A 27,860-nucleotide genomic window follows, 5' to 3' on the forward strand; every position below is an offset into this window, starting at 1 on the left:
TTTATTTTTAGGTTTTTCTCCTTTTTAGTTTTTCATTTTTAGTTTTTTCGTTTTTAGATTTTTTTAAAGTTTTTTTCTTATTTCTTTTTAGTTTTTCTTTTTTTAGTTTATTTTCTTTTTTAGTTTTTTTCTTTTTTTAGTTTTTAGCTGTTTTTCTAGGTTTTTATTCGTCACAAACAGGAAAAACTTATGGCTTTTTCTTATTTGGAATAGGAACAGACGAACTTCAGAGAATCAGGCAGCTAAGTACAATATGTGCCATGGTTTATTCTTTAATAGGTTTCAGCCGTCTAATAGAGCATATAATCCCCATTTTAAAGAAGCAATTTTTAAAATAAGTTTGTTTCAAGATATCTTGTCAATAGAATATTTCAGTTAACATAGGCTAGGCGGAGATGAGTTTTGCTGAATTCCTTTCAGACTTTCAGGATTCTTAGAGGTCGTTTCTTACTGTAACTATTGAGCTGACTCGCTCCTAACTTGTGGTTCGTTACTTTGAACTGTTTTTTAGAACTTTGTTTGCTAATTGTTTCTTTGTGTAAATTTTGTAGAAAATTGGAGCTATAGTTTAGTCCGTTTTGGAAGCAATATTCATTCTATTAAAGAGTAGTATTTTTGAGTCCAAATAAAATTTGCGCTATTTTGGAAAATTTATTTTTTTGGAGGCTGTTGGTTCCTTTACGTGCAACTGTACTCGAATGCCATTGCAACAGGATTAGCAAGGTACGACAATAATGACTCAACACTACAATAAATTTGCACTAAAAACACCATTATCTTTTTCTGACAAGAAAATAGACTTGATAAAAAAAAAGACAAAGTAAACGATAAAAACTAGAGTTTATTTGGGTTTTCCTTGATTAACAACAGCTTCCATAGCTTTGTACACGGTTTCTTCATCACCAAGAAATTTCATAGATTTAATCGGTTTGAAATTGTCATCAAGTTCGTAAACGAAAGGAATTCCAGTTGGCAAGTTTAATCCCATAATAGCTTCATCAGACATTTGATCCAAATGTTTGACAATACCTCTTAGACTATTTCCGTGGGCAGCAATAAGGATATTCTTTCCTTTCTTTATTTGAGGAACAATAACTTTGTCCCAATATGGTAGTGTCCTTTCAATAGTCAATTTCAAGGACTCAAACTTTGGAAATTCTTCTTTGCTAAGTGTACCTTTGTACCTTGGATCATCATTTATAATTTTGTAGAATTTACTTGATTTTTCAAGTGGTGGCGGGGGACTGTCAAAACTACGTCTCCATATTTGGACCTGCTTCTCCCCATGGATTCTAGCAGTTTCTGCTTTATTAAGACCAGTCAAGCCCCCATAGTGCCTTTCATTTAGTCGCCAAGTCATCTCAACGGGAAGGCTAGGCTGCTCAATTTCTTCAAGAATGACTTTCAAGGTATGTTGGGCTCTAGTTAAAACTGATGTATGAGCAGAATCAAATTGGTAGCCTTTTTCTTTCAAAGTCTGGCCAGCAGCATGGGCTTCCTGAATTCCTTTTTCACTTAACGGAGCATCAAACCAGCCACAAAATTTGTTTTCTTTGTTCCAAACACTTTCACCATGCCTAACCATAACAATTTTGTACACCATGTTTATAACTATGAACTTGGATAAGAACCTGTTAAAAGCTAAAATACAATGACGCAAGAAGTTCATTGAATCGAAACGAAAATTAAACTAATTTTAAAATCTTTTAGTATTTTTCTAGTTCAATTAGAAAATTAAAATTATTGTTCAGACACCATAAATAGTTTTGCAATTGATATAATAGCTTTAGCAATTCTGAACTGAAAAATAAAATAAAACAAAATTTACTTTGCGTTTTTTTCTATGGAAATATCTCAACGTGAAAGATATGTTCATTTTAGGAGTTAATTAAAAAAAAAATTGTTTCCAGGAGACAATTATAACTTTGAACTGAGAAATTAAATAGAATTATTTTATTTTAATTTTTCAGAAATTATTCAAGTTTTAATTGACAAATCAGATTTTGTGTTAAAACACTAAAACAAACTACTATATTCTATACAACTATATTTACAAGCTTTTTATAATGTTAAAAATCTTATTTTGATCTTCGAATGCAAGATTTGCTAGTATAGTGTTGATTCTAGTTGAATTGACGAGTCAAATTTTTGTTAAAATCCCGAAAAAACTACCACACCTTGTGCAACTATATTTATATGTTTTTCATAAAGTTAAAATTCTGTTTTGAGCTTTGTATGCAAGATGATGTTTATCACATTTGCAACTACAGTGTTATAGAAAAATGCGGTCTTTCGTCAGAAATCGTTTCTATTTAAAAAATTGTTTTTGTTAATTACGAAACACTTTTAAATAAACTGATTTCCTTTCAAATGAGCCATTAAACAGCTCTCAATGATGTTCCAGTGCTCCACTAGCTGTGGAGGAAAAAAATGTTGTGTATTCAGAATATCGTAGTTAAAGTAAATTTTCTTGTTTTTTAAGACAATAGATTTTCCTTGTTATTCGTGTGACAATTTTTGATTTGACACTATTTTTAGAAGTTATGGGCTAGTATTTCTTAGTATTAGACGTGATCGTCTGTACTAGGTTACAAGCTATCGCAGCAACAGAGATTTTAACCACGTCAGTTTCCTTAAAAATGAGCCTTTAAACAGCTCTCTGCGATGTTCCAGTGCCCCGCTATCTGAGGAAACAAAGAAGAAAAACAATGCCGTTTATGCAGGATACCATAGCTCAAGCAACTTAGCTTGTTTTCAAGCCAACAGATTTATCTCGTTATTCAAGCCAAAGGACGATAAGTTTACTATACAGGGCTTTCGGACAAGGCGGTTGTTATAGTGTACTTCTTGTTTTGATCTGATGTTATTTTCAGGAGTTATGGGCTATTACATTTCTTAGTATTGAACATGACCGTCTCTTACTAAGTTGCTAGCTACCGCTGCAACCCGGAATGCTAGCTACCGCTGCAACCCGGAAATCAGTTCCACAAATACCGAAATATGAGTTTCTCTGCTTTTCACGTGGGGGGACGCTAATTCTCCTGTATAAGGTTTTTGACCATTCTGTTTCCAGTGGTGCGTTTTATATTTCAATCAGAAGCCAATTTCAAGGGATATTAAGTTTTTTTCAAAATCATCATAGTTTTCTTTTAGTTATTAGCTTTTTTTCAAGGTGAATGAAAAAAAAATAGTTACCATTCTTGAATCTTTATCAGAGGGCAAATTTTTCTCATTTTGAAGTTTTTTTTCAAAACGCGTTTTGTAACCTTTGGTTACTGTGGACTGTGATTCGTCTTTTAACATGGTGCAGCTACAACTAAAACATAATTTACTACTTGTTTTATTATAAACTAGCTGGGTCCCGGCGGCTTTGCCGCCGGGCCCAAGCATGGCACGTGGCAGGTTTCTATATATGGATTCTCATTGTCCCTTGTGTTCTAACCGCAGACAGCATGGCAGCGACAGGCTTTTCTATATATGGATTCTCATTGTCCTTGTGTTCTAACCCCAGACAGTGCTGGGTCCCGGCGGCTTTGCCACCGAGACCCAGCATGGCACGCGATAGGGTTCTATGTATGGATTCTCATTGTCCCTTGTGTTCTGGGTCCCGGCACCGCTATGTCATTTTTGGATCGTATTGATGACGTAAATTGGACATTCCTAATCTGGCCCTTTCTCTTTAAGCAGCAAGCCTGGTTTTACGTTGCTCTGGTGTTGTTTTTTTGTCTGTCTTTTCTTTTTTTCTTTTTTAGTTGTTTTCTCTATTTTAGTTTTTCTTTTCTTTTTTTTCTTTTTAGTTTTTTAGTATTTTTTCCTTTTTTTCGTTTTTTTATAGAAGATAGTTTTTAATTCTTTTAAGTTTTTTTTAGTTAGTATTTTTTTTTATATATTGACGTCATACTTAGTGACAGACAGACAGTGCAACGATAAAGAAAGTGTAACGGACAGACGGACACTACATTTTTATATATAGTTGTTGCTGCTGTAGGACCCCCCCCCCCCCCCTCATAGATTTCGGAACACTTATTGGAGGGATTGCCATAGAAAGGCTCTATATAAGGATTCACATCGAAGAAAAAAAAAATTACCTGTCTTCCTAGAATTTAAGAATTACATCATGCCACTCCCTCAACATGTTCATGAACAAACGCCACTGCACAGCAGAAATAAATAGTAACAAAACAGAATCTCCTTTCGTAATCATTTATTCTAAACAAAATTCTCGATACGAAGGGCAAAATTCAAAACTTCCCTTTATTCACCGGGTAAAGTTATTATCCAACAAAACAACTTATTCTATAACACAGTTTACTTCATTAACAATATTCCGATAAAAAAAATCGTGTTACTACAATAAATTATGTTACTATTTGATACAACACTATAGTATGTTATTATAATAAAACATTGTGTAATTCCGCACAATAGCACATACGTATATCAAATTTCATATTACAAACCTAATTCAAGCATTTGTAGTAACAAGAAATCAACGATTATACAGTTAACCATATCCCAAAAAATTCAAAGAGGGTTCCCACGTGGGAGGGTAGAATATTCTATAGTTTTAATCTTTATTCTCTTGTCTGTGACAACCTAAACATTGAAAACAAGTAAGGCGAATAGCAGAGGTATCTCTGAGCAAACCTTGCCTTTACGGTTTTTGAACATACCCGTCCTCAATAACGCGTTCTATATCCTTTTGCGAAGAAACTGTCCTATACATCTTCTTAAAGTAGCAACTAAACAAAAAGGGTGTTTCTATTTAACTCTTCTTGACATTTCTTCACTATATTTTGCTACTATTTTTTTAAACTCATTCTGTCTTGAAATATTCATCAAAATTAATCACGAAGAAAAAAAGTATACAATTTCAATGTAAAGCCTCATACTTCGCTCCAAAATGCGTTCTGAGACCATACTGGCTATGCATGACGTGTGAAAACAAGAAAGGAAATAATAAATGAAAAGAGAAAAATCAAATAGGTGAAAAACGACGATTTTATCAGCCAGTAGCAAAATATGAAAAACAAGCAAATATTTTGACAAGGACCTCCGCCAAGTCGTCCTCAGTGCTAAAAAAAAAAAAAAAAAAAAAGAAAGAGGAAAAAGAAAAAAAAGAAACAAACAACAGAATCTAGCCTTCTTAAGTGAACTGTACGAGAAAAGTAAATGAACTGTACAGTTCACTTAAGAAGGCTAGATTTTGTTTTTTGTTTTTGCTCTTTCTTTTTTTTGAGCAGTGAGGACTACTTGGCGGAGGTCCTTGTCAAAATATTTGCTTGTTTTTCATATTTTGCTACTGGCTGACAAAATCTTCGTTTTTCACCTATTTCATTTTTTATGGCACTTGGTATTAAATCGCTTAAATTAGAAATAGTCATTTACCCAATTTGACCATCTGGGGGGGGGGAGGTGTTCGGCCGGTTAATTCGGAAAAAATAGAAAAATGAAGTATTTTTAACTTATGAATGGGTGATGGGATCTTAATGAAATTTGATGTTTGGAATTATATTGTGTCTCAGAGCTCTTATTTTAAATCCCGACCGTATCTGATGACATTGGGGGGAGTTGGAGGGGGGAAACCTAAAATCTTGGAAAACACTTAGAGTGGAGGGATCAGGATGAAACTTGATGGGAAAAATAAGCACAAGTCCCAGATACATGATTGACATAATCGGAACGGATCCGCTCTCTTTGGGGTAGTGGGGGGGGGCGGTTAATTCTGAAAAATTTGAAAAAATGAGGTATTTTTAACATACGAACGGGTGATCGGATTTCAATGAAATTTGATGTTTAGAAGGATATCGCGTCTTAGAGCTCTGATTTTAAATCCCGACCGGATCTGGTGACATTGGGGGGGGGGAGTTGGGAACCTAAAACTTGGAAAACACTTAGAGTGGAGGGATCGGGATGAAACTTGGTGGTAAAAATCTTAGAACTGGAAATCTTAGAAAATACTTAAAGCGGTGAGATCAGGTTGAAACTGGATGGGAAGAATAAAAACCTGTCTAAGATACGTGACTGACATAACCGGACCAGATCTGCTCTCTTTGGTGGAATTGGAGGGGGGAGTAATTTATAAAATTGAGGTATTTGTCACTTACGAAAGGGTGACCAGATCTTAATGAAATTTGATATTTAGAAGGATCTTGTGCTTTAAAGTTCTTATTTTAAATTCCGACCAGATCATTTGACGTTGGGGGGAGTTGGAGGGGGAAACCGGAATTCTTGGAAAACGTGAAAATTGGGGTATTTTTATCTTACGAATAGATGATCGGATCTTAATGAAATTTGATTTTTAGAAAGAATTCATGTCTCAGAGCTCTTATTTCAAATCCCGACCAGATCGTTTGACATTGGGGGGAGTTGGAGGGGGAAATCTTGGAAAAACACTTGGAGTGTAGGAATCGAGATGAAGCTTGGTGGATAGAATAAACAAATGTCCTTGATACGTGATTGACAGAATCGTACTGGATTCGCTCTCTTTGGGGGAATTGGGGGGGGGTTCAGTGATTTGGCGAGTTTGGTGCTTCTGGACGTGCTAGGACGATGAAAATTGATAGGCGCGTTAGGGAGCTGCACAATTTGACTTGATAATGTCGTTTTCCCAGATTCGACCATCTGGGGGGGCTAAAGGGAGAGGAAAAATTAGAAAAAAATAGGTATTTATAACTTGCGAGTGGGTGATCGGATCTTAATTAATTTTGATATTTAGAAGGACATCGTGACTCAGAGCTCTTATATTAAATCCTGACCGGCATTAAGCCTTTTATTTTCCTTTTTAAACCAATCTATTGATTCATAGAATTTTGTTAGAGCTCATACCATATGATCTCTTGGCTCTTAGTTCTTTTCGCCTCGTCACAAGTGCCATATGAGCTCTTAGCTCTTGTTTCTTTTCATTTATTATTTCCTTCCTTATTTTCACACGTACTTCACTCCTCTTTGAGCAGCTATGACTCATTAAGAGTAGTTGCAAGGTATGCTGCCATTTGTTTTCACACAGCTTAACATTTCAAATCTACCTATCCCTTTTTGCTTTCCTATTCGTTTAATATCGGACGGTTTCATTACAATCAAACAAACCGTTCACTTCACTGATTTAATTAAAGCTTTTGAATGTAACTTTGGTATGGAATTTATAAAGCTTGAAGCAGCAATAGTTTGTACACTTTTATAATGTGATGCAACACTTGGTTTACGCTTGAAACATAAAAGGAAGCGCACGCTGACAAATATTTTTGAAATATTGTTTCTATGTGCAAGTAAGCCCGCTGAATATTCTGGTCAATAAGGTTAGGTTAAGTACGAGTCCGAACAGGAGGAAGGGGGCAAAATGTATTTTTCAAAATCTAGGAAGGACAATTTGTCCGTTTTTTTCAATGAAAATTTCAAAAAAAGCATTCTCAATTAAAATAACACCCAAAAGGAATTTATATCAACTTAGGAAGGGGACCTCTCCGATTCCCAAATGACGTCACTGGCTGTAAGCGTATTTTTGTACTATCTTCGGCTGAATCCATTGCATCCTATCTTATTAAGATACATGACACTAACAGGCAATTTTTTGAGAAAATACTATTTCATCATACGACATTTCAACTTCTGAGAAAACCAATTTTGGTTAACGACATTACCTTTTTATTCATTGCTCAAGTCCAGAAAATGATAGTTCCAAAGTACGTATAGAAAAATCAGCTTCAACATTTTTCTATACCTCTCCTCGGCTCAATTTTAAAAAGTAAGTTAATTCTCAAAAAAGAAGGGACCAGAAATCAAAAAACCGAGACGTCATCTCATAAAAAGGGGGGATCCTGTCCTCTCCACTTCCGCTCTTCACGATAGAGTCAAAACTTAGCATGAGGAAAATTTAGAACTAAGAGTTTTGCACTTGGCAACTATCATTCTATTTTTTAAGATAATATTTTCTTTTCAATAAACCGCAAATTAAGAGTTCTGAGATATGTTGCATGGGCGCTCCGAAAAGCAGATGAAAATTTACTAGATGTTTTCCAGAGAAATTGCCTAGAGATTGTTCTGGGTACCCGGCTGACTGATCGTATTCCAAACAGTAGGCTGTACAAAAAATGTGGTTCAATCCGCTTTCTAGGGCTATAATGAAAGAAAGGTTGAGATGGCTAGGCCACGTTCTACGGATGAAGGATGACAGATTGCCGAAGATTGTCCTTTTTGGCCAACCGTCTGGGGCTACACGGAAAGCAGGTCGTCCTTATCTAGGTTGGGAGGATGTCATAAATACATATTTAAGGGAAATGGGAACTTCCGGGGAGGGTGTAAAGAGGGAGGATTTAAATAGATTAGGTTGGGGGAGGGGCGTGCGTAGCTGTGTTGGCCTCAGGCGGCTTGGCGCTGCAGTGAGTTATTAGCAGTAGTAGTAGACATGTTGAATTTGGTAGATTAATCTGTCAAGATCATACTCCAATTTTAGATTGTTTCTTCAATTTTCCTAAAATTATGCGAAATTTTCAAGCTAACAGACTTTGACAGGTAACTTTAAATGCAACAATTCGGAAACGGCATTAATATTTTTAGGCAACAGCATTAAAACAACAATAACTTGACGCATGTATTACTTTCCAAAAATCCATTTTAAAGAATTATGGTTACCACTGATGAGTGGCTCAATGGTCAGTAGTGTTACCACCGTATAAAGTTTTGTCAGAAAATACACGTTCTGGTTTTCTTAAGAAATTAAGAGAAAGGTTGGTTCAGGAAAGCAGGAAAGAATTTTCCCAGGTTTTAAAACGGTTACTTTTGTAGTACAAACATTACCGTTTATTTCAAGTAAAAGAGAAGTTTAGTGGAGTATTTTTCTTCCACCTTTTAGACTCGCTTAAATTATTATTATACTAATAATAATCAAATGGTAACTAAAATACTAACACCACCTTAGGAAGATTTGTTTTCACTTTCCCGCCCGTGGGAAGCATATATGGGTGCCCTTACTTGCAACTTTGATATTTTGAAAGTTACATATTAGGAATGACCAAGAATTCGAATTTTTTCCACTTTTTTTTAATCAAAATTCAAAAAGCTTAGCTTTATGAAAAAAAAATATTTTGTCACACTGCGACCGCTGTTGCACTATGAGCCTACTTAGACCTGAATAAGATCTATAGCACTCATAGAGTATAGAAGCTCTTCAAAAAACAACAATAAACAAAACAACGCACGTATTATCCACTTGGTCGGAATAATGGGGTTGACTGGAGCTAGCCAAAATTGTATTGGATCTTTAATAACATCAAAACTTGCCAAAATAAGTGGATCAACAAAATATTGGTGAGCTGTGAGCAGGAGGTGCACCCTTCGGCTGATATAGAGTCTCAATTTGAAAGAAAAAAAAATTAATGCGAATGACATCCCATTCAAATGCATTTAAAGAGCCAAAAAGATATATGAAATCATTACGATGACATTATACATTGTATAAAAGGTGTTGTATTCAGATGATATTCTTCATTAGCATATAATATGCCTTGGGGACGTCCCAAAAAGATACCAAGTTGATGGGCTTTTCCTTCAGGTGAATGAATCAATACACGTAACATTTTGAATAACGAAATTTAAATATCACAAAAGGGATATCAGGTTTTAGAAAAGCCTAGGTGGTCCATAGGTTGAGAACCGATCTAAAACATTGCTTAAAAAAAAGGAAATTTCCACTTTTTCAATCTAAGGGAAAATACGAAGCTAATCAAACATATCTATATATATATATTATATTCAGTAGGTGGAAAATCGCTTAATCTCAGCTATCGATGATATCAACATTGTGGTATTTCGTTGAAACATTACAACGGTAGACAGCACAACAATTACATATTAAAAGCTAGCAGAGGGAACACAATGGCATGAATGTTTTAAATAAAAAATACGAGAAACTTCGATACATATTATGCTTAAAGCTATCAGAGGAAAAGACTTTTAAACTTCCGCCTAGACTTTAAACGAAATAACACAATCAATTAGAAAACAGAGAATTCATTTTTGAAGTGGATCAAGTCCAAAAATAAACTTCGCGTACAATCGTTTGTTATAATTCCGAAGGAACTCTCAGACTAATTTAAACTACAGTTAAATCAAAGGTTTGGAAAAAAATTAGACATTGTTTACTTAGCTGAGACTAACGTTGAAGCTAAAACTGTTAAATGTCTAGCCCAATTCAGCGATTAGAGCGTATTTCATACCCTAGCGGAAACAAGCTTAGCAATAACAAGTTCCAGAATCAAGGAGAGGGGGTTACTCTGCACTGAGAATTTCAAAAATGGACTTGATCCAGTTTCACACTGACGTCGGCAAATACAACCTGAAAATACGTAGAATACAGATTTTTTGAATTAATAAGATTTACAACGGTCAAACAACAGACCTTTCTTCTACTTAGTAGTAGCTACCCGGTGACTCTAAGAGACGCATTAACAAGAATAATCCAAATCATTCTTTGGATGATAATTGATTAAAGGATTTCATGTTCACATCATTTCTCAAATAGTTCTCAGTTGCAGAAATGTCATCAGATAGAAGTCCACTAAAACCAGAAGGCACGTCTTTAGCTGAAATTCTAAATACATTACTTCCTCCCTTATCAAGATCATTACTGGTTTGTTCTTTATTCGAGCTTGAGGTATTATCAAAATTATTCTTTTTTTCATCTTCGGTGGTAAACGACAAATTCTGACTAAATGACGTTGACAGATTATCCACATTTATAAATTGTTCCAAAACTTGCAAATTAGAATCAGACAATGAGGGTAACGAGCCCAAATCTATATTTTGCGATTCAGATTGAGGCTGACCGCCTGGATTGATGTTAAACTGAACACTGGGTTGATATGTGACATCAATTGGTGGATATGGAGGACTTCCAGCTATGTTATACTGAGGAGAAGGAGTGGGGTTGTATTTAGCTTCTGGAGACGGTGCATACTGCTGCATATTGTACTGTGCGCCAGGTGACCCAAGATGATACTGGTAAGGAGAGGTACTGGGTCCAGGTTGACTGATTAACGGATAGTTCAAGTTTATTGTAGGCTGATACGAAGAAGCTGGGAAAGCATTCACCTCAACTTCTCCACCACCCATAAAATCTAGAAGAGAAGAAGAGGAAGATGTAAAGAAGAAACTAAAGTTAGCAAATTTTAATTACTTAAATAGCCTCGTGGTCATAAAAACAACTTCGCACTCAAAGAGGCGCACACACAACTGATTTGAGAAACGTCACAAAAAAAAAGAATAAAATACTTCCTGAATTCAAGGGTTGGTAAAACTAGACATAAGGTCTCTTGATGTTCTAACATATACAGCCCATACATAGGAAATACATACTGATATCTAGATCTACTCAATTCAAAAACATGGATAAATACAGCCTAGTAGTTCAAATCTGCAGCTTGATTGTGTTAAATAGACGACCATCTATATTTCGCCTATTCCAAGATACTACTGAAGCGCTTCCTTTAAATAGATTTACTATTTTTGAAGCTAAAAACGGCCAAATTCTACAGCAGCTTTTGACTTAAAGATTTTTTCTGTGTTACTATCAGTTTTCAGCATTTCTTATAACAATTAAAATTTTGAGAAATTATCACGAAAAAATCAATGCTGTGCAAATTGATATTTACTTTAACTAACAACTCACCACAACATCAAGCTACCCAGCACCAACACACCTGTACACGCTCCTTATGTATCCCACTGAATTCAGAGCTTCACTTGTTCTATTCCGGAAAAATTCCCACTTTTAATTGCTCCTAAGGACCATCCAATACGCGTCATGGTTTATTTTTTACTAGGTTTTAGCCATCTCTACACCCATGATATCGATGAAACTTTCATAGTTCCCATTTATAATTAACTACACCGATCCTTTACATAATCCAATGAATCTTAGATATTCCTCATTTATAAAGAACTACCTCGATTTTTTAGTAGTAATATTTGCTATAAAAGTGTTATAGAAAAATACAGTTTTTCTTAAAAAAATATTTTATTTTTATAATTATTTTTGTTAATTACACATTAAATACAGCAATTTCCTTTAAAATAACTCTCTATAATTTTCCAATGTGCTGCTAGCAGAGGAGAAAGAACGAAAAAAAAGATGCCTTTGATGCATAATATCGTAATTCAAGCAACTTATCTTGTTTTTCAAGTCAACATATTTTCTTTGTTGTTCAAGCCAAGAGACTGTAATAGCGTATAATATGACATCTAATACAGTGCCGTGGAAAAATGTACTTCTTCGTAAAAAATTGATTCGATTCTTGAAATTTTTTTTGCTAATTACGAATGGTTTTGAAATAAATCATTTTTCTTTCAAATGAGTCGTTAAACAGCTCTGTATGATCTTCCAGTGCCCTGCAAGCTGAGGGGAAATATCGGAAAAAAGATTCCTTTGATGCAGAATATCGTCGTTCAAGCCACTTTTCTCGTTTTTCAAGCCGACATATTTTCTGTGTTGTGAAAGCCAAGAGACTGTAAGTTTCCTATTTAAAAGCTTCGGACAAGGCGGTTCTCATAGAGTGCTTTGTGTTTCGACTTGACACTATTTTCAGGAGTTATGGGTTATTGCATTACTTCGTCTCTTACTAGGTTGTACGCTACTGCTGCAACCCGGATCATTTCACATCCAATTTGAAGACGTTCTGCTCTTCATTTGTCCCAAATGGATGGCAAAAACCATAATTCTTGATGGCCCATCACTTATTATTTGTAATATGCTACCCATCCAGATGTTATTTTTTAATTCGATTACGTCGACAAATTTAAATAAATGGCCTGAACGCATATCAATTATAAAAGAAAAAAGCGGATTCTATGCTTCGGTAAGTAAATATAACTAGAAGTTGCGTTAAGGGAAATCATAAAATAAAAAGGCTTACCGACAGGCTCCTTTTTCACACGAGCTGTAGGTCTTGCACCATGTCTAATAACACGTTCGTCAATTTGATCTCCAACACAAATATTTACCCCCTGCTGCAGCAGCTGCATGGGACCTTAAACAAAAAAAGAAGACAAACAAGTAAATCCAATGGCTCATTAAAAGAAAAACTGAAGTAGATATCGTCGTAACCAAAACAAAAGAGTGTAACCCACATTTTGTTTTTTCAAAAACGTGGTAGAAAGCGAGAAATATCCCAATAATTCGTTTTTGACTTCTCTTCATATTCAATATTGGAACGGAAAATACATCCGCATATCTAATTCAAAGACTACTTATAATTCAGTTCATGTCAAAATTAGGCAAAGTTTTCAGCTAACAGCTCCAAATTTTACACAATGCTGATTTTTACAAATTCTAGAATATAATTCGTGAAAGCAAAAAATCTTAACTTTTCTCTTGAAAATGAAAGTACGGACTATACACTCTTTCGTTTTGGGTGCAACCAAATATGGAGAGCGTGGTAAAAACAGTACCGATATCACATGCAACATCAATGCAGAAAATTTGGGTTAAGGATATCAAGCAAAAAAAAAGAATTCATCGATAGTCATCAGAGAGCTTTTGTATTGGTAGAAGCTTTTCAAACTATGTTTTACGATGAAATACATAAATAAAACGAAACCTATAAAGCACTTTGAATTCTTTTACAAGATATGCCAAATCCTATCACGCACATATGAGGGAATTTGTTTCGACGGCCCAAAGTCTGTCTAAACCATAACAAAAAAAAAGACAGGAAAATTATAGAGAAACATGAAAAAAACATAATATTCCTTTCGATATGTTGGCTAGTGAGGGGGTGGAGGTCGGTCTCCCAATAGTATAGAATCGCTTTTATTTAATAAGACACCCCAGTCGTAATAATACACAGCTTGCTTTAGGTTAAATTAAGCTTTAAAGAATTTGTACATATTGACACAAGACATGCACAAGCTTCAAGGCCAGTGTAATCCGTTGGTGATGTGCTTTGCGGAATTCCAATAAAAAGTATAAAAGGTGAATACTGGCATTTGGATTCTACACCAAATTTTTCACCGCAAGTCTCAAGGTCTACAGTCCACTCAGGTAGCAAAAAAAATTTGATAGGGCCTTTTCTAAAATTGGCCAAACAGATTGGGATGAATATAAATATTGGTTCTGTTCAGGAGGAACGTAAACAGGGCAAAGTCACTTGGAAGTCACGAGTTTAAAGACGGCAGGGATGAAGGACCTCCCTTCCAGCTTGAGGGATGCACAAGTGAACTGTTTAGATCCATAAGAAGCATACTTTCAATTGAGCCGGGATGAATGAAGTGAATATTTGTACTTTCAGGTCAGTTCTGACCAGCATTTTACCATGCAATCTTCACATTGTGAACATCTCCTTAGAAATTGGTATCTTCCTCAAAGGATGAAGGCAGCCAAATTCATTTCCGTCACAAAAACGGATCCGGGCTGGAATTAGATAGCTGAAGACTAAGTTCAATTCATTCGTTGCTTTCTAAGCTATTAGAAAAGTGGTTAACCCCATCTCTACCAGCATGTAACAACATTTGGATTGATAAGCGATACTCAATTTAGGTTTCGAAAATGCCATTTGACGACAAATGCAGTTCAGCTTCTTTGTGACTTTCTAATTTGTAAATTTGTAATTTACATAGATATGATGACGTGGCGCTTGTTCCACACTATTCACAGACGACACATAAATCGCTTTCTCTATTCGCTCCCCTGATTGCCTTGTCACGACTAGATAGGTCATGACTTCGGCAAAATTTGCTTAAAAGCTTAATTTTGAGCAACGTTTTTCATATGAGTAATATACATTTTCCATTCATATGCCTTTGTTATCGCTTTGTTTTCTTTAGTAGTGTGTACAAATCTGCTTGGCACAATAGATAACACGTCGGCCTCCACTTCGAAAATCGCCAGTTCGACTCTTATAGTATTTTTCGACTCTATTTTTCATTGAAATATTTTTCTATAGTCAAATTTTTCCAACATCTTTCATATGAATGATGTCACAAATACATGGAGCAGTTATAATAAATATTGATGAAGGTGAGGGATTGTGCTAAACATTTTAAAAAGCATATTATAATTTAATTGATTGGCGATAATATAAAAGAATCTGACAGTAAAATATAAAAAAAGGTTTGCCGAATAAAAGAAAAATGGGATTTCAAGCTCTTAAACTAAACTGTTTTACTTTTCGCCGAGCGATGCTCGGTCCGTGGTATTTCAAATAGGCAAACAAGTTGATTTCTTTAACCTTCATCTTACCCTGCCATGAAATTATCACAACCCCTTCCCCATCCCCACAAACAAGAAACCAGAAATTAAAAGCAATAAAATATAAAAAATAATCCTATATTCTACCTGTATTTTGGAATATAGGTAAAATATTCCAGAATCCCTTCTTTTCTTCATTATTGTCATTTATTTTAGTCTCCATTTGGCTGCTCAATTTTACTCAGGGGGAGAATTTCGAGGAAGGAGTTGTCCGGGGGATTTTCCGTGGAAATGTTCGGGTTTTCCCGGGGAAATTTCTTTGAGGGGAATACTTTGAGGGAAATTTCAATGGATGAGGGATATGCCAGACACCGTTTTATGTCTAAAACTTGCTTAACTGAGTGAAGCCCGGTTCCCTGGTACTTCCGTTTTAAGTAGATTTCATATATTTACAAGTGTGAGTAAATTGGCAGTTGGCAGTAAATTGGCAATGAACAAGACGAATTTTATGGTTTTCACTGGGATTAGAAAACCAGCTGACCTTCGCGGTAGATTTTTTATTTTCTAACGTCTTGGTGCAACAAGTTGATCTTTCGAGATATTTAGGGTTTTACATCCACCATAATTCATCTTAAAAACGCTACAGTTATATGGTTGCTTCTGAGATTGCTCGAGCTTTCGGTATTGTGCCGAGACTCGAAGTTGTTTAGCAAACCGGGTTTTGCTCCTTTTGTATGATGAAATCATAAATGCTTCTACATTTCATGGTTGTGTCTTATAGGCTAGCAACTTTTAAATGAATTTTAGATCAGTTCAATTCTACAGAATGATGCTATTTGCTTGATTCGTTATTTTAGAATTTTAAATAATACAGTCGAATGTTTTAAGAACTATACAGTTCTGGACGTAGGATGAATCCGTGGTTACCAGGCTGCTATTTAATTCACCAATGTCTTAATAAATTGTATCTTTCAATATTTTTAAATCATTTAGACTAAAAAGTGTGGAATTTCCTCCAACATAGTGTTAGGGAGGCAGGGCAATTGTTATAGTTGCAATTATTGTTAGTAATAAACTAATCTAATTACACTTTGAAAGTTTTGATTGCACAATGGAATACATTTTATTATAGTTTAACTAAAGTTATATGATCTAAATAATTCACTCTATAGTCTAAGGTTAAAAAAAAAACATGTTAAAATTTATCCATACCTAAAATATAATATGAGTTTTATCAGCTGTTCCAACGGATGCAACCAACCACCCAAAAACCCTGCGTATAGTTTATACTTCACCCACATACTATATTTCAGTGTTTCTAAAATAACACAAAATTTATGAATAATAAAAAGCAACATAAATTAACACTATCGGCATTACTGATATTAAAGATAGTAGAAGGAAAGCAGTATGTCTAAATGATGCCTCTAAATATTAGAATAAAAAGCTAAGAGTTAAATGAGACTTAGGTAGTTCGATAGAGTAAAAGAAAATGGCATTCAATCTAAAAGGCATGCTAAATACAGAAAAGGGACAATACCATTGAAATTTTACAGTGAAACAGCCGTCTCCTCTCCAAATGCTCTTTATAGATTAGAACCTTTTTACCTTTCATCAAAGATGATTTTCTGTACTGCACACTACACCCGAGAAAGAGGAGTAAACAAAAGGAAGAACAAAGACTTCCCCACTTATTAATGCTAATACCTCTTTGGTTTTCGGCGTAATTTCTATACCAGATTTGGTACTTATGAGCTACCACCAGAGGTGTTTAGATAAAGAAAGGAGGCAAAATTAAAGTTCTACGCGAGTACTAATCTAGAAAATGTGGCACCATTATAGTATGTCAACTTAAAATTACAAGCTATATGAATAATTTTGGTGGACCAAAAGCTCCAAATCGGAAACAGTACGAAAAAGTCATCTCATAGCAGTATTGCTAAGAACGATCAAAAGCAAGGTTGCCATTTATCCATTAAATGATTTTATTTATATATTTCTAATTTAGTTTTTGGACAACAAGTTCATTTTTTTTCAAGTCAGCATTTCAGAAGAAAAAAGAGAAAACTGTTGTTCTGGATCATGAAATCTAGTCTTAAGTATGTATTTGGGGTCAATTAGGTTTATCTCACTTGAACATTTTTGCTTCATTTCCTTCATTATTATTTTATTTTTTTATCATTATAGTGGTCCTTGTTCAGTAGTAGAGCCACTTAGGCTTAACTTATGATGTGCTGCTGATGATTATCATTGCTATTATTTGTATTTGATTTGGAACAAGTGATTTTTACTATAACTACTAAAAAGAACCAAAGTATTACAGATAAATTTTCAATTATTTCTTCTATATTAAGAAGAAATTCATTTATATATCTTTTACCACTTTTTTTTCGTTATATTTTTCAGCGATATCAAGTCAACAAATTTATCCGAGCATCCTGCAAAAACCATGAGGCTTGTGACAATATGGCTTAATTTTTTGCGCAAAAAATACAAAATAATCATAAGGCTTTTAATTGGTAATCTCAACTTTCGATTGGAATAAGAATAAAAATTTTCATTTCCACAGTCTAGCAGGTAGTTCATACACTAGCATTCAGTAATTCGAATATCGATGAAATTGGTTTCTGACGAAATTTCGAAATAAAAAGTTGACTTTTCTTTATTGATGTTTGTTTTTCCATTGACTATTCTAATTTGTTTAACTTATTTTCTAAGAGTTTCGAATTATCATATTCAGTTTTGCACATTATTTTTTAGATTACATCTTTGATTCCCAAGAAATTGTAGTAACACTGCCAATTCTCAATCCAAATTAGAATCAGAATATAGGATTTTCAGCGAAAACCATGTTCTCAATATTAGAGAGTCCACAAAGAATCAAAATTTAGAATACAGGTCAGTTTCAAATTCCTATCGTCAATGAAAAGTTCTCATATTTATATAAGGAGAAAATAAAAGGCCCTTTTCATTGACAGTTCGGTATATATATATAAAAAAAAAATTATTGTTCCATAATCAAAATCAACCATCTTATTAACGATAAAAGATTTTAAAACCAGATTATCAGAAATTCCGCAACATTTTAAACTTCGAGGAAGCAGCAAAGTAGATTGAATGCGGTAAAATCATAATAGGAAATGAAATAGCAAAATACTAAAAGTATTAGACGTTTGAAAAGCTACTTCGTATAACTACCATCCAACCATTTTCTTCAACAATCGGAATTGTGAACGGTACATCAAAGATAGCTATCTAGATTGTGAATGAAAAACCGTAAGTTTAGTAAATGACCAGATAGCTAAATGAGTACCTTTTTGACCGGTTTTGAGACCATTTTAATGATAAAATTTTTATGGCAACCCTGGATGACAGCAACGTACTACTAAATTAGCTTTAAAGATAGGAAGATAAGTGTTTAACATGTTTATTGCTCAAAAGAGGTCTCAACAACACTACCAAAAAGCATCAAATAAAGACCAAAATACATAGATACATAAATAGATCAAGAAACCAAGCAAAAGCAAAATATATAAACAATTACTAGCATTGTCCCTTTTCGATATTCCCTTATAATGGCATTTTTAGCTTGGTAATCTTATCAAATAAAGCACAGAAGCATTCAATAACCAACTAGCCCAAATCAAAAATCAGAAAATATGATTATAATTCTACAATAAACACGTTGGAATCTGCAATTAGATACTACTAACTGTTTTCCGTAAAAAAAGGGAGGGGGGGTAATTAGGATTATATCTGAATATTTGGTTTAAATGTGGTTGCTGATTCAGTCATATTTGGCAAATCACATTGTTTTCTACTCTTGAGTACAATCCACATGTCTGCCACAGAGAGACAAAGAAAGGTCCAAGAGAGAAATGATTCATCGAGTTTTAAGAATTTAAGAGCTAAACTAGAGCAATCTTTGGACCTAGCTTGTTCTTTAGGGGGAGAGTTTTCTAAAGTTTTTTGGGAAATAGTAGCATATGCATCTAAGACTAGAAATTATTTATCAAAAGTTGAAAATGAACAGAAGCATGAATAACTTTTATGAGCTTAAGTAAAATTTAAAGCTAGCAAAACAACAATTCATCGGAAACAATAATTATGCTCAAAATAGATTTAAAAAGCTATTGACTACGAATTTACAAAGCAGTTTTGGCAACCTCTTATAAGGAGGGTGAAATGGCGTGTTTTTCTAAGCTTTCTGTGTGAACATGAGAAAAACAGCAAATATACATACACAATGAAAATACACGAGTACGTAAATATATCCAAGCATAGGCACACATACGAGTATTAAAGCTTTGGAAAGCTGAGGAGACTTTCTTAAGGCTTTCAATCTCTCAACAAGCAGGTTTTTAGCGGATCACACACTCTATCCTTCCTTATGCATATATATTTGACGTGAAGTCCGTCAAAATCCGTACCATAGTTTCGCATAAAGTCCGTCTCCCATTCCATTTAAATTTAGTTCAAATAAATGTATTTTGACATTTGGATAGACAGGCTTGGAACAGATTAACCTCTATATCCATGAAAATTGAACAAAATCCTCAAAACAAATGTTAGAGGGTGTTTGAACCTTTTACGTTAGTCAATTATACTAATTCCAGGATTTACATATTCGTATATATTTGGCTCCTTCTTTCTTACCATTTTGGCTCCACACTAGTTACCATAGTTAGTTGAACTATCTTTAAAGCATAAAAACTATATCAGCTTCAACTGTTTAAAAATAAAAAATTTAAACAAAGTACACAGAATTCAACAATCAAATATAAGTCAGTAAGACATGATTAATTACAGGTCAAGTTTCTGGAAAGTCATTGATTCCTTTTTTTATTGTAGCTACTATGGTCCGTCATCATTTTAAATTATGACGCCAGTTCCTGGCGTCATAATTAGCACCCTCTCTTGGTTTTAGTATTAGCAACCTCTCTTAGTTTCACACCAGTTCCTTGTCCCCTTATGATTCCATCTTCTTATGATAGAGTAGCGTCGACGAGCTTTTAAGAGCAGAATTTGGCATTTATCAAATAATTCGCGGTAACGAACTGTAAGTAAGGAAAGACTCGGATCAATAGTAACAGAAACTCTATAATACAGAATTTTGGTTTCCCTCGAAATTTTCCCCCGCTGAGCGGGATCTCCGTGAGCATTATGTAAAATTTCGCCCTATAGTAGTTACTAAGCTTTTGGGCGAAAGCTTTCTCCCTGTGGACATCTCTGTGACTACTCAAACATTAGGTCCATTGAATTTAAATGAGAAATACTTTTACACAGCTTTGAGATTTCAGCGAAAAGAGTAAGGCTAGAGGAAGGGACAACCCCCTTCATATAAAGAATAATTTTTGTGTTTTAAGTTTTAATGTTGCTCCTTACTTTCAGTCGATTTTCTTTTTCTTTTCTTTTTTTTGTTTACAAAATTCTGAATATAATATCCGAACGAGCAGCTGCTTTTGCAATTTTAATACCCCATACAACGAGAGTTGGAAAAGTTATAGATTGATCTATTACAAAATTCTCATCTCCTTATTCTCAATACGTTAAAAGTAACGCTAGACGGAGGGATAATTAAATTCAAGATCGTTATCATTTATCTTTAGTGGATCCAACTCCCCTTCTTAATAAAAGGCGACACAGCCTGACCTACTAATCACCTTTCATAGCAATTTGTGTTTCTTTGCCCCATCCAGAATCCTAGAAGGGGGGAGGGGGTAGTATTTTTCGTTAATTTATCAAACTATATAGGTATCCAAAATAGCGTATTTTTCAAGTGGGCTTCAAAAGCGGAGCGTGTTAAAAAAGAGATTCCCTTAGAATCTGTACATGTTTGAAAGAAGAAAAATACAAGTTAAATGTCCAATTCCGAGAAAAATAAGCAATCAATATTTTTAGAATAATAAGATATTGTCTAGATAACCAAATTAATTTTTTAAAAACATTGTTTAAACTTCAAAACGAAAAAGTCTGATCAACATATTTGAACTATCTCCCCCGATTCCGAGGCTAAATTGAATTTATATACAGACAAGAAAAAATTTCAATTTCTCAATTTCTTCTGTTTGTGACACCAAGTACTTTTCAGTGATCGATAAAACTAGTATTTCAAGTACCAGATTAGCATCAATCTCATAAGTCCTGTCTAATTTGTCTCCTATCGTATTTCCTATTCATATATGAATTGAAGAGACAACGTTAATTTGGCGTTGATTTAACATAAAAAATCCAAGCAAAAATTACTTCGATCAAGAATGTTTTGTTTTTATGTAGCTTAATTTTCATATCATAGCATAGATGTCATTGTCGCAGGTTAAAATATAACAGGCGACATATGCTCGCTGAATATCACCTCATCATCCTAATGGCAAAAAATAGACAGCCTATGGAATAAGTTTTCATTTTAAAAAACCCAGTTAATCCTTCATCGATCTCAAAGACATTGCTCCCAAATGCCGGTGAAACTAAATTTAAAAAATTGGGACCAATCAGATATAGTGTGGATGGTAAGTACACACTTTAAGGACCAAAAAGCAGCCAGAAAAGGAGCAATTTAAGACGAAAAATGGATATCTCCTTTCTTTTTACAAAAAAAAAAGAAAAATTTATCAACGTGCCGTTAATGCAAAAGAAACGCGAGGACTTTTTAGCTTCCAACAAGAAACTAATGACGTTATTTTTTGCAACAAAAACCATTTAAGTTCTCCAGCTTCCTTAAATATTCTATGACGCTATGAAATATATCTAAGAAACCAACACCAAAAGCAAAGAAAAAAGCCCATAAATGATAATGTTCAATCTACCTTGATTAAAATCAACAAAGTCTGTCAAATGACTCTCATTTGTCATACGAGGATGCTTCCGAATTCGTTGCTCCATGCTAATCTCCTCTTGGAAAAATATACAAAACGATCAGTAAACATACACGTAATTCATAGCACTCAATGATGAAATTGCCTCAAAACTTCAATATGAACAACTCTAGAAGTGTTTTTTAATTTTTAAACCTAGCTTATATTCTTATGCTTCGTCATGACCTCCACTGGTCAATATCATGTGTTCATTTCACTTATAGTGATACGAATATAGACCATGAAACACGGTGTTTCAAATTTTTCTAATATATAATGTGATTGTCCGGTTTTCCTGACAAGAATGTAATAGGTTCACCTTTTAGAATACTCTCAATATTATCCAAATGGATAATAATCAGTCAACAATCCTCTTTTGTTGTCTACATCCCTTATCCGCCTTTTTTTCATTTATTTGAAGGAACTTAACAGATCAAACTTTAAACATAAAAAAGATAACATAGTGTTACTACCCATACAAAGAAAGTGATTTTCCTTGTTGTTCAATGTGGGGGGCTCCTTAAGTAAGCTATAAGTTCCTTGCACGGGATTTTCGACAATGGCGATTCTAATTGTGTATATTTTTTTTCGGTCTGACATTTTCGACCGTTCAAAATTATCATAAATCTTTTTTCAAAACAAGCTTTGACCGTTTAAGGTTAATCGAAATCCTATCTATCATTGGCAATTCATTCCACTTGACAATTTTTTTTTTCGAGAAACGTTTAATTTTTGGTCACTATGGGCTGAACTTAATTCTTTACTAGGCTGTCAAAATTATCATTAATCTTTTTTTCAAAACAAGCTTTGACCGTTTAAGGTTAATCGAAATCCAGTCTATCATTGGCAATTCATTCCACTTGACAATTTTTTTTTTCAAGAAACGTTTAATTTTTGGTCACTACGGGCTGAACTTAATTCTTTACTAGGCTGTAGCGAATACTGCAACCATGATTAAAGCCAAATTATTAAACTTTTAAATCAACGTTTTATATTTTAAAAACTTCACAAGTCAAATGTATTTTTGCGGGGTCTCAATATATTCGTACATATAGTAAGTGGTATTGTCCAATCGCATAATACATTGAATCATACTAATATACCATCGTTATATTATCATATATGTGAGGTGGACAATTGAACTAATTTCTCACTAGAAATGCAGGACCTCGCTAAAATGTTTTTCGTAAAATTACCAACTAAATAAGATATATCTCAGTATCTGTTGTAGACAACTTCATTAAACCCTCATCATTAAAGCTACCTTTTCTTATAGATTTTATATTGCTTAAAAGATTTCTTTTTCGCTCTTCTTATGGATCTTTTTCAGGTTTGCGACAATAGAAGAAGGGCCAGTCAAACTTAATCTTAAACATGAAAACCGTGCTACACCTCAAAACGGTTTCAAATTAGTAACGGAACAAGACATATTTTAATCAAAAGTCACTGACTTTATTGACTTTATTTTAAGACTGACTTTATTGAAATACTTTTTTCCGGCAAAAAAAGGCAAGATTTAGTGTTAGAAGTCAGAAGGAGAAGAACTCAACTTTCGGACAAAAGCAGAAGAAGCTTGAAACTTTACTTAGGAAGCTTTAGCACGCTAGATTTTACCTAGTGAATAATTTATGCACAATATTTAGCCAAGTATTAAGTAGCTAGATCAGAACAGATCAGTGTCTATTGTTTTATATATTTATAGTAGAATAAATCTAGCTTAAGTAGCTGCGTTTATTAGCTAATAATAAAATGACTAGTCGGTTTACCTAAATATTTATTTATACTTAGGGAGGAGGGATCGAATGTTGAATACTCTCCAAAAAGCGGTCACCGTGTTATATATGCATGAAAAAATGATAGAAATGACGTATGAAGGTCACATCATAGAAGTGACATATGAAATGACGAATGAAGGGTCAGTCATGGTTGGAGATTCTCCAAAAAACAGTCAACGTGTTATATACGCATGAAATAATAATAGAAATGATTTCCGAAGACAATTGCTAAATATTTAAATTGCGCAAACCTCACAAAAAAGGTAACAGAAACAGCAGAAATTTGAAAACGATGGTAATTCAGTCAATGGGTTAGGCTAAGGTTACTTGCAATATTAAGATTTATTTACTTCAAGATATTATCAAGTTATTCATTGTGTCAGTTCTTTTTTTGTTCCACTAATCAGCGGGGGAGGCTCCGGTTCACTCGAAACAATAAAAGTAAGAGGACACCTTAAAAAGACAATTCTTCGCTTTCATTTACTTGTCTCAAAGCTTGATTTCGGACTGCCATTAGCTCTTGATACAACATAGACATTGTTTCCGATTCATCAAACTCCGACATGGTTGCCAAAGGAGCTAATGTAGTATAAAGTGCGTAATTTTCAGCCTCGGTCAGGTCATTTAGATCATCAAACAGGTCTGATGGAAATTCTGGATTTTTGTTTTTTATAATTTCCACAAGGCCGTATATAGCATCCGATTCTATTTTTGATGTTGATGCTTTATCAAGTATTGAATCTAAATAAATTTCTTGATAACTGAATAATCCATTTGGAGAGATAGTGGGACCCCCCTGAATAGCCCCCGGCTGCTTATTCTCTGATTTGTCGCCAATTGGTTCGTACGCTAAAATAATATCTGACACAGTTTTGTGTTCAATTGTTGGCGTAGGCTCATCAGACACTCTTATGCCACCCAACTTCCTGGAAGAAATACTGGCTTTTGATACACTTTTAGAGCCCATTCCTTTCCCCTGTAACGCTTTTTTCAATGCGTCTTGTGCTTTCATTAGAGCTGATCTGAAAGCATCAGGAGGTGGCCGAGGGAGAGGTTGATTTATTTTTTTAAATTTGCGGGGTGGTAAGGGCGGAGTCTTTTCAGTCACTGAAGTTGTCCTCGGTGGTGCTACTGGAATATCTTTAAAAGATTTAGGTGGCAGCGGAGGGACACCATCAAATGGGTTGTCATAAATATCTCCTTCGTCAGAATCAACCATCATTGGATCCTTCATAGCCATTTGATAGCTGGAGTAAGTCCTAGCATCGTCAAAATCCTCCAATTTGATAGATTCAAGATGAGCTAAATGTTTTTCAAGCATATCCGAGCCTTCACTTGAATCAGCTGCATCAATTAATTTGAGTCGATCATGCAAACTGCTTTCAGAAGAAAGCGAGTTACGCTGGGATTCAAGAAAATCTGAGAGGAAGGAATCACGCGCTGAATCAATATTCGACAATCTGTTATTCAAAGATCCCATTGAATCTGAATGCTTTAGATGGAGATCAGAACGTTCAGAAGCTAACGAAGATCTTTGAGAGTTTACATCAGAAAATGTTACAACTGATTGCCCAGCCAATGAAAGTCTCTGGTTTAAGCTTATGGTCGACCTATTAAAGTCATCTATTTGGGGGTGGCATTCCGAAGTTATTGAAATAACTGAAAGAGGCCTATCGTCAAAAGTGGCATCAGATCGACCAGCAAGGGACAAACGATTATTCAAAGTCATTGTAGAACCACAAATTGACCCATTCATTTCTGAATGGTAAGATCCAGCCATGGACAGAACTTCATTTAAATCCTCCGATAGATAGCTCTCCCGCTGATCACCAACAAAGCTAGAAGCAACCGAAATTCTTTGAGAATCGTGGCCATTACTATTCAAACCGAAAACTTTCCAATTTTGTAAGGTATGATTGTCTCCTGACCCTATTTCATTACTTTTATCGTTTAATAATAAACACTGTATCGCTATATCAACACGTTTGGGCTGAACTGACTCATAAAGTGGATTTGAAAACTGATTCATGTTTAGAACCGAGCCAGCCTCTGAACAGTCCAGTGATGACTCGGACTCTGAGTACTCACTCTCATTGCCATCATAACAGGGATCATCCATAAAACTTGGATCAAAATAAGTACCTGGGACTGAATAATAGTGAAATTGCCGTGATTCACTTACAGCACCATCCGATGGTCTTACCAACTGAATATGAACAGTTCCGTTTCTCTGTAAGATAAAAGAAAAAATTAAAATAGACACAACCGCAGATTCAACGCTTTACTTTTGTTATCACCTCTATAAGAAAAAAAAATACATTTTAACATACTACAATCGGTAGCGCCATGAGTACAGCTAAAGCAGGCAAGTACTGCGAAAAGACCGACGCAGACATTTCAAGGAGGTCCAACTCATTGAGGGGATGGGTCTAAATAAGAAAAAGTTTCCTTACTGAAAAATATATTTATTAGAATTTTTACAAATATGGTGTGGGGGGGCTGAAACCTAGGCCATTCTTCCTTAATTAAAGACAATGAAACGAAAAAGCAAAAAGTGAAAATGTTTAAGGCATTACCAACATGTTTCCTTTGCAAACATTACCATTATAAAGGACCGCTAATTTATGTAAAAGTGAGTAAAATGTTCATAATTTCAAAAGTAATCATTTTGTTATCTATTTTATTATATATATATATATATATATTTTATTATATATATTATTAGAATTTTTACAAATATGGTGTGGGGAGGGCTGAAATCTAGGCCATTCTTTCTTAATTAAAAACAATGAAATGTAAAAACAAAAAGTGAAAATTTTGAAGGCATTACCAACATGTTTCCTTTGCAAACATTACCATTATAAAGAACCGCTAATTTATGTAAAAACGAATAAAATGTTTATTATTTCAAAAGTAATCATTTTATTATCTATTTATTCTATGTACTAAATCTACTGATCATATTACCTCAGCCTTATTTTGGCAAAATACGGATTTAGTCTTATTCTAATGTTGACAATCGTAAATTATCAAGATTTTTTATTATTAATGGAGCCTTTGTGGGGTTTTGAGTTTGTATTATTGATTTTTTTTTTTTTTTTTTAATATGTCTTATCTTATTACGTTTAACAAGTTTCTTAGCGTTTAACATTGAAATTAACTAAGATGCATAATAAGAAAAAGCAACTTGAACCGAGACAAAGCTAAAAGAAAAACAAGAGCTGAAGTGAGCAAAAACCGAAGGAAAGATTTGCTGAAACAGCGTCTAAGGCATCTCAAGTTATATACTCCTTTTAAATTGCCCATCAACTTAAGGTAAAGGATAAAAAAGGTAAAGGATACGGCATTAGACTTTACAGTCCGTACCGGCGGTGCTGATCTCCATTTCTTCGCCCTTCAGCCAGGAAGTGCAATGGACTTGGAAAACTGAAGAATTTTCTCGGAATTCTTCCAATTACGGATGTTACCCGTATAATTCAATTTTTTTTTAATTTTGAGCCCCTACCTCCCACCCTGGGAAATTTTCTTATATTTCCTTAGAATAATAATGCGACCTCACTAAGCTTCGGCAGAGTGTACTTATCCTCCCACTAAAAAATAAGAATACAGCTGTGTTGTACCTAAGGCAAATAATAAGAATAGTAATAAGAATAGTAATAAGTATAGTAATAAGTATAGTAATAAGAATAGTAATAGTAATAAGCAAAATAGTAATAATAGTAATAAGCAAAATAGTAATAATAGTAATAAGTAATAAGTAGTATAAGTAATAAGTAGTAATAAGTTAAATAGTAATAAGTAATAATAAGTAATAAGAATAGTAATAGTAATAAATAATAAGTAAAATAGTAATAAGAATAGTAAGAATAATAAAATAATAAGAATAAGAATAATCAAATAACAAAAAATAAGAATACAGCTGTGTTGTACCTAAGGCAAACATAGATTATGAAAAACATGCAATTTAATATTAATAAAAAAAATGTCGTTTGGTTCTTCTTCCTTTTCTTCGTCGAATTTACTGCATTATTTGAGGTGTCTTTACGATAT

General features: G+C 34.2%; 2 protein-coding genes across 5 annotated transcripts in view; both read right to left on the minus strand.

The window, feature by feature from the left end:
• Positions 1-312: 312 nt before the first annotated feature.
• LOC136029150 (phosphoglycerate mutase 2-like) lies at positions 313-4,036 on the minus strand. The gene has a single exon (XM_065707244.1). It carries the CDS (start codon positions 1,667-1,669, stop codon positions 842-844), a length of 828 nt encoding a protein of 275 aa, XP_065563316.1. The 5' UTR covers positions 1,670-4,036; the 3' UTR covers positions 313-841.
• A 199-nt stretch (positions 4,037-4,235) lies between these two features.
• Positions 4,236-27,860, minus strand: part of LOC136029146 (proto-oncogene c-Rel-like) — a 62,646-nt gene continuing 39,021 nt past the window's right edge. For 2 of the 4 annotated variants that reach the window (XM_065707240.1, XM_065707241.1), the window contains exons 7-10: positions 25,953-26,040; positions 21,988-22,074; positions 12,909-13,022; positions 4,236-11,114 (exon numbers count right to left, since the gene is read on the minus strand). In XM_065707240.1, coding sequence (XP_065563312.1) covers positions 10,462-11,114; positions 12,909-13,022; positions 21,988-22,074; positions 25,953-26,040 — 942 coding nt within the window. In that variant the 3' untranslated portion in view covers positions 4,236-10,461. Of the gene's footprint in view, positions 11,115-12,908; positions 13,023-18,594; positions 26,041-27,860 lie in introns of those variants that run through there. The other 2 variants (XM_065707239.1, XM_065707238.1) reach the window with 1 other exon arrangement.

The sequence above is a fragment of the Artemia franciscana genome, chromosome 7 (genome assembly GCF_032884065.1).
Source record: "Artemia franciscana chromosome 7, ASM3288406v1, whole genome shotgun sequence".
NCBI lineage: Eukaryota > Metazoa > Arthropoda > Branchiopoda > Anostraca > Artemiidae > Artemia > Artemia franciscana.

What these genes read in the sequence shown, in the direction of transcription:
- LOC136029150 (XM_065707244.1), bottom strand. Translation starts at nt 1,669, where the DNA reads ATGAACTTCTTGCGTCATTGTATTTTAGCTTTTAACAGGTTCTTATCC.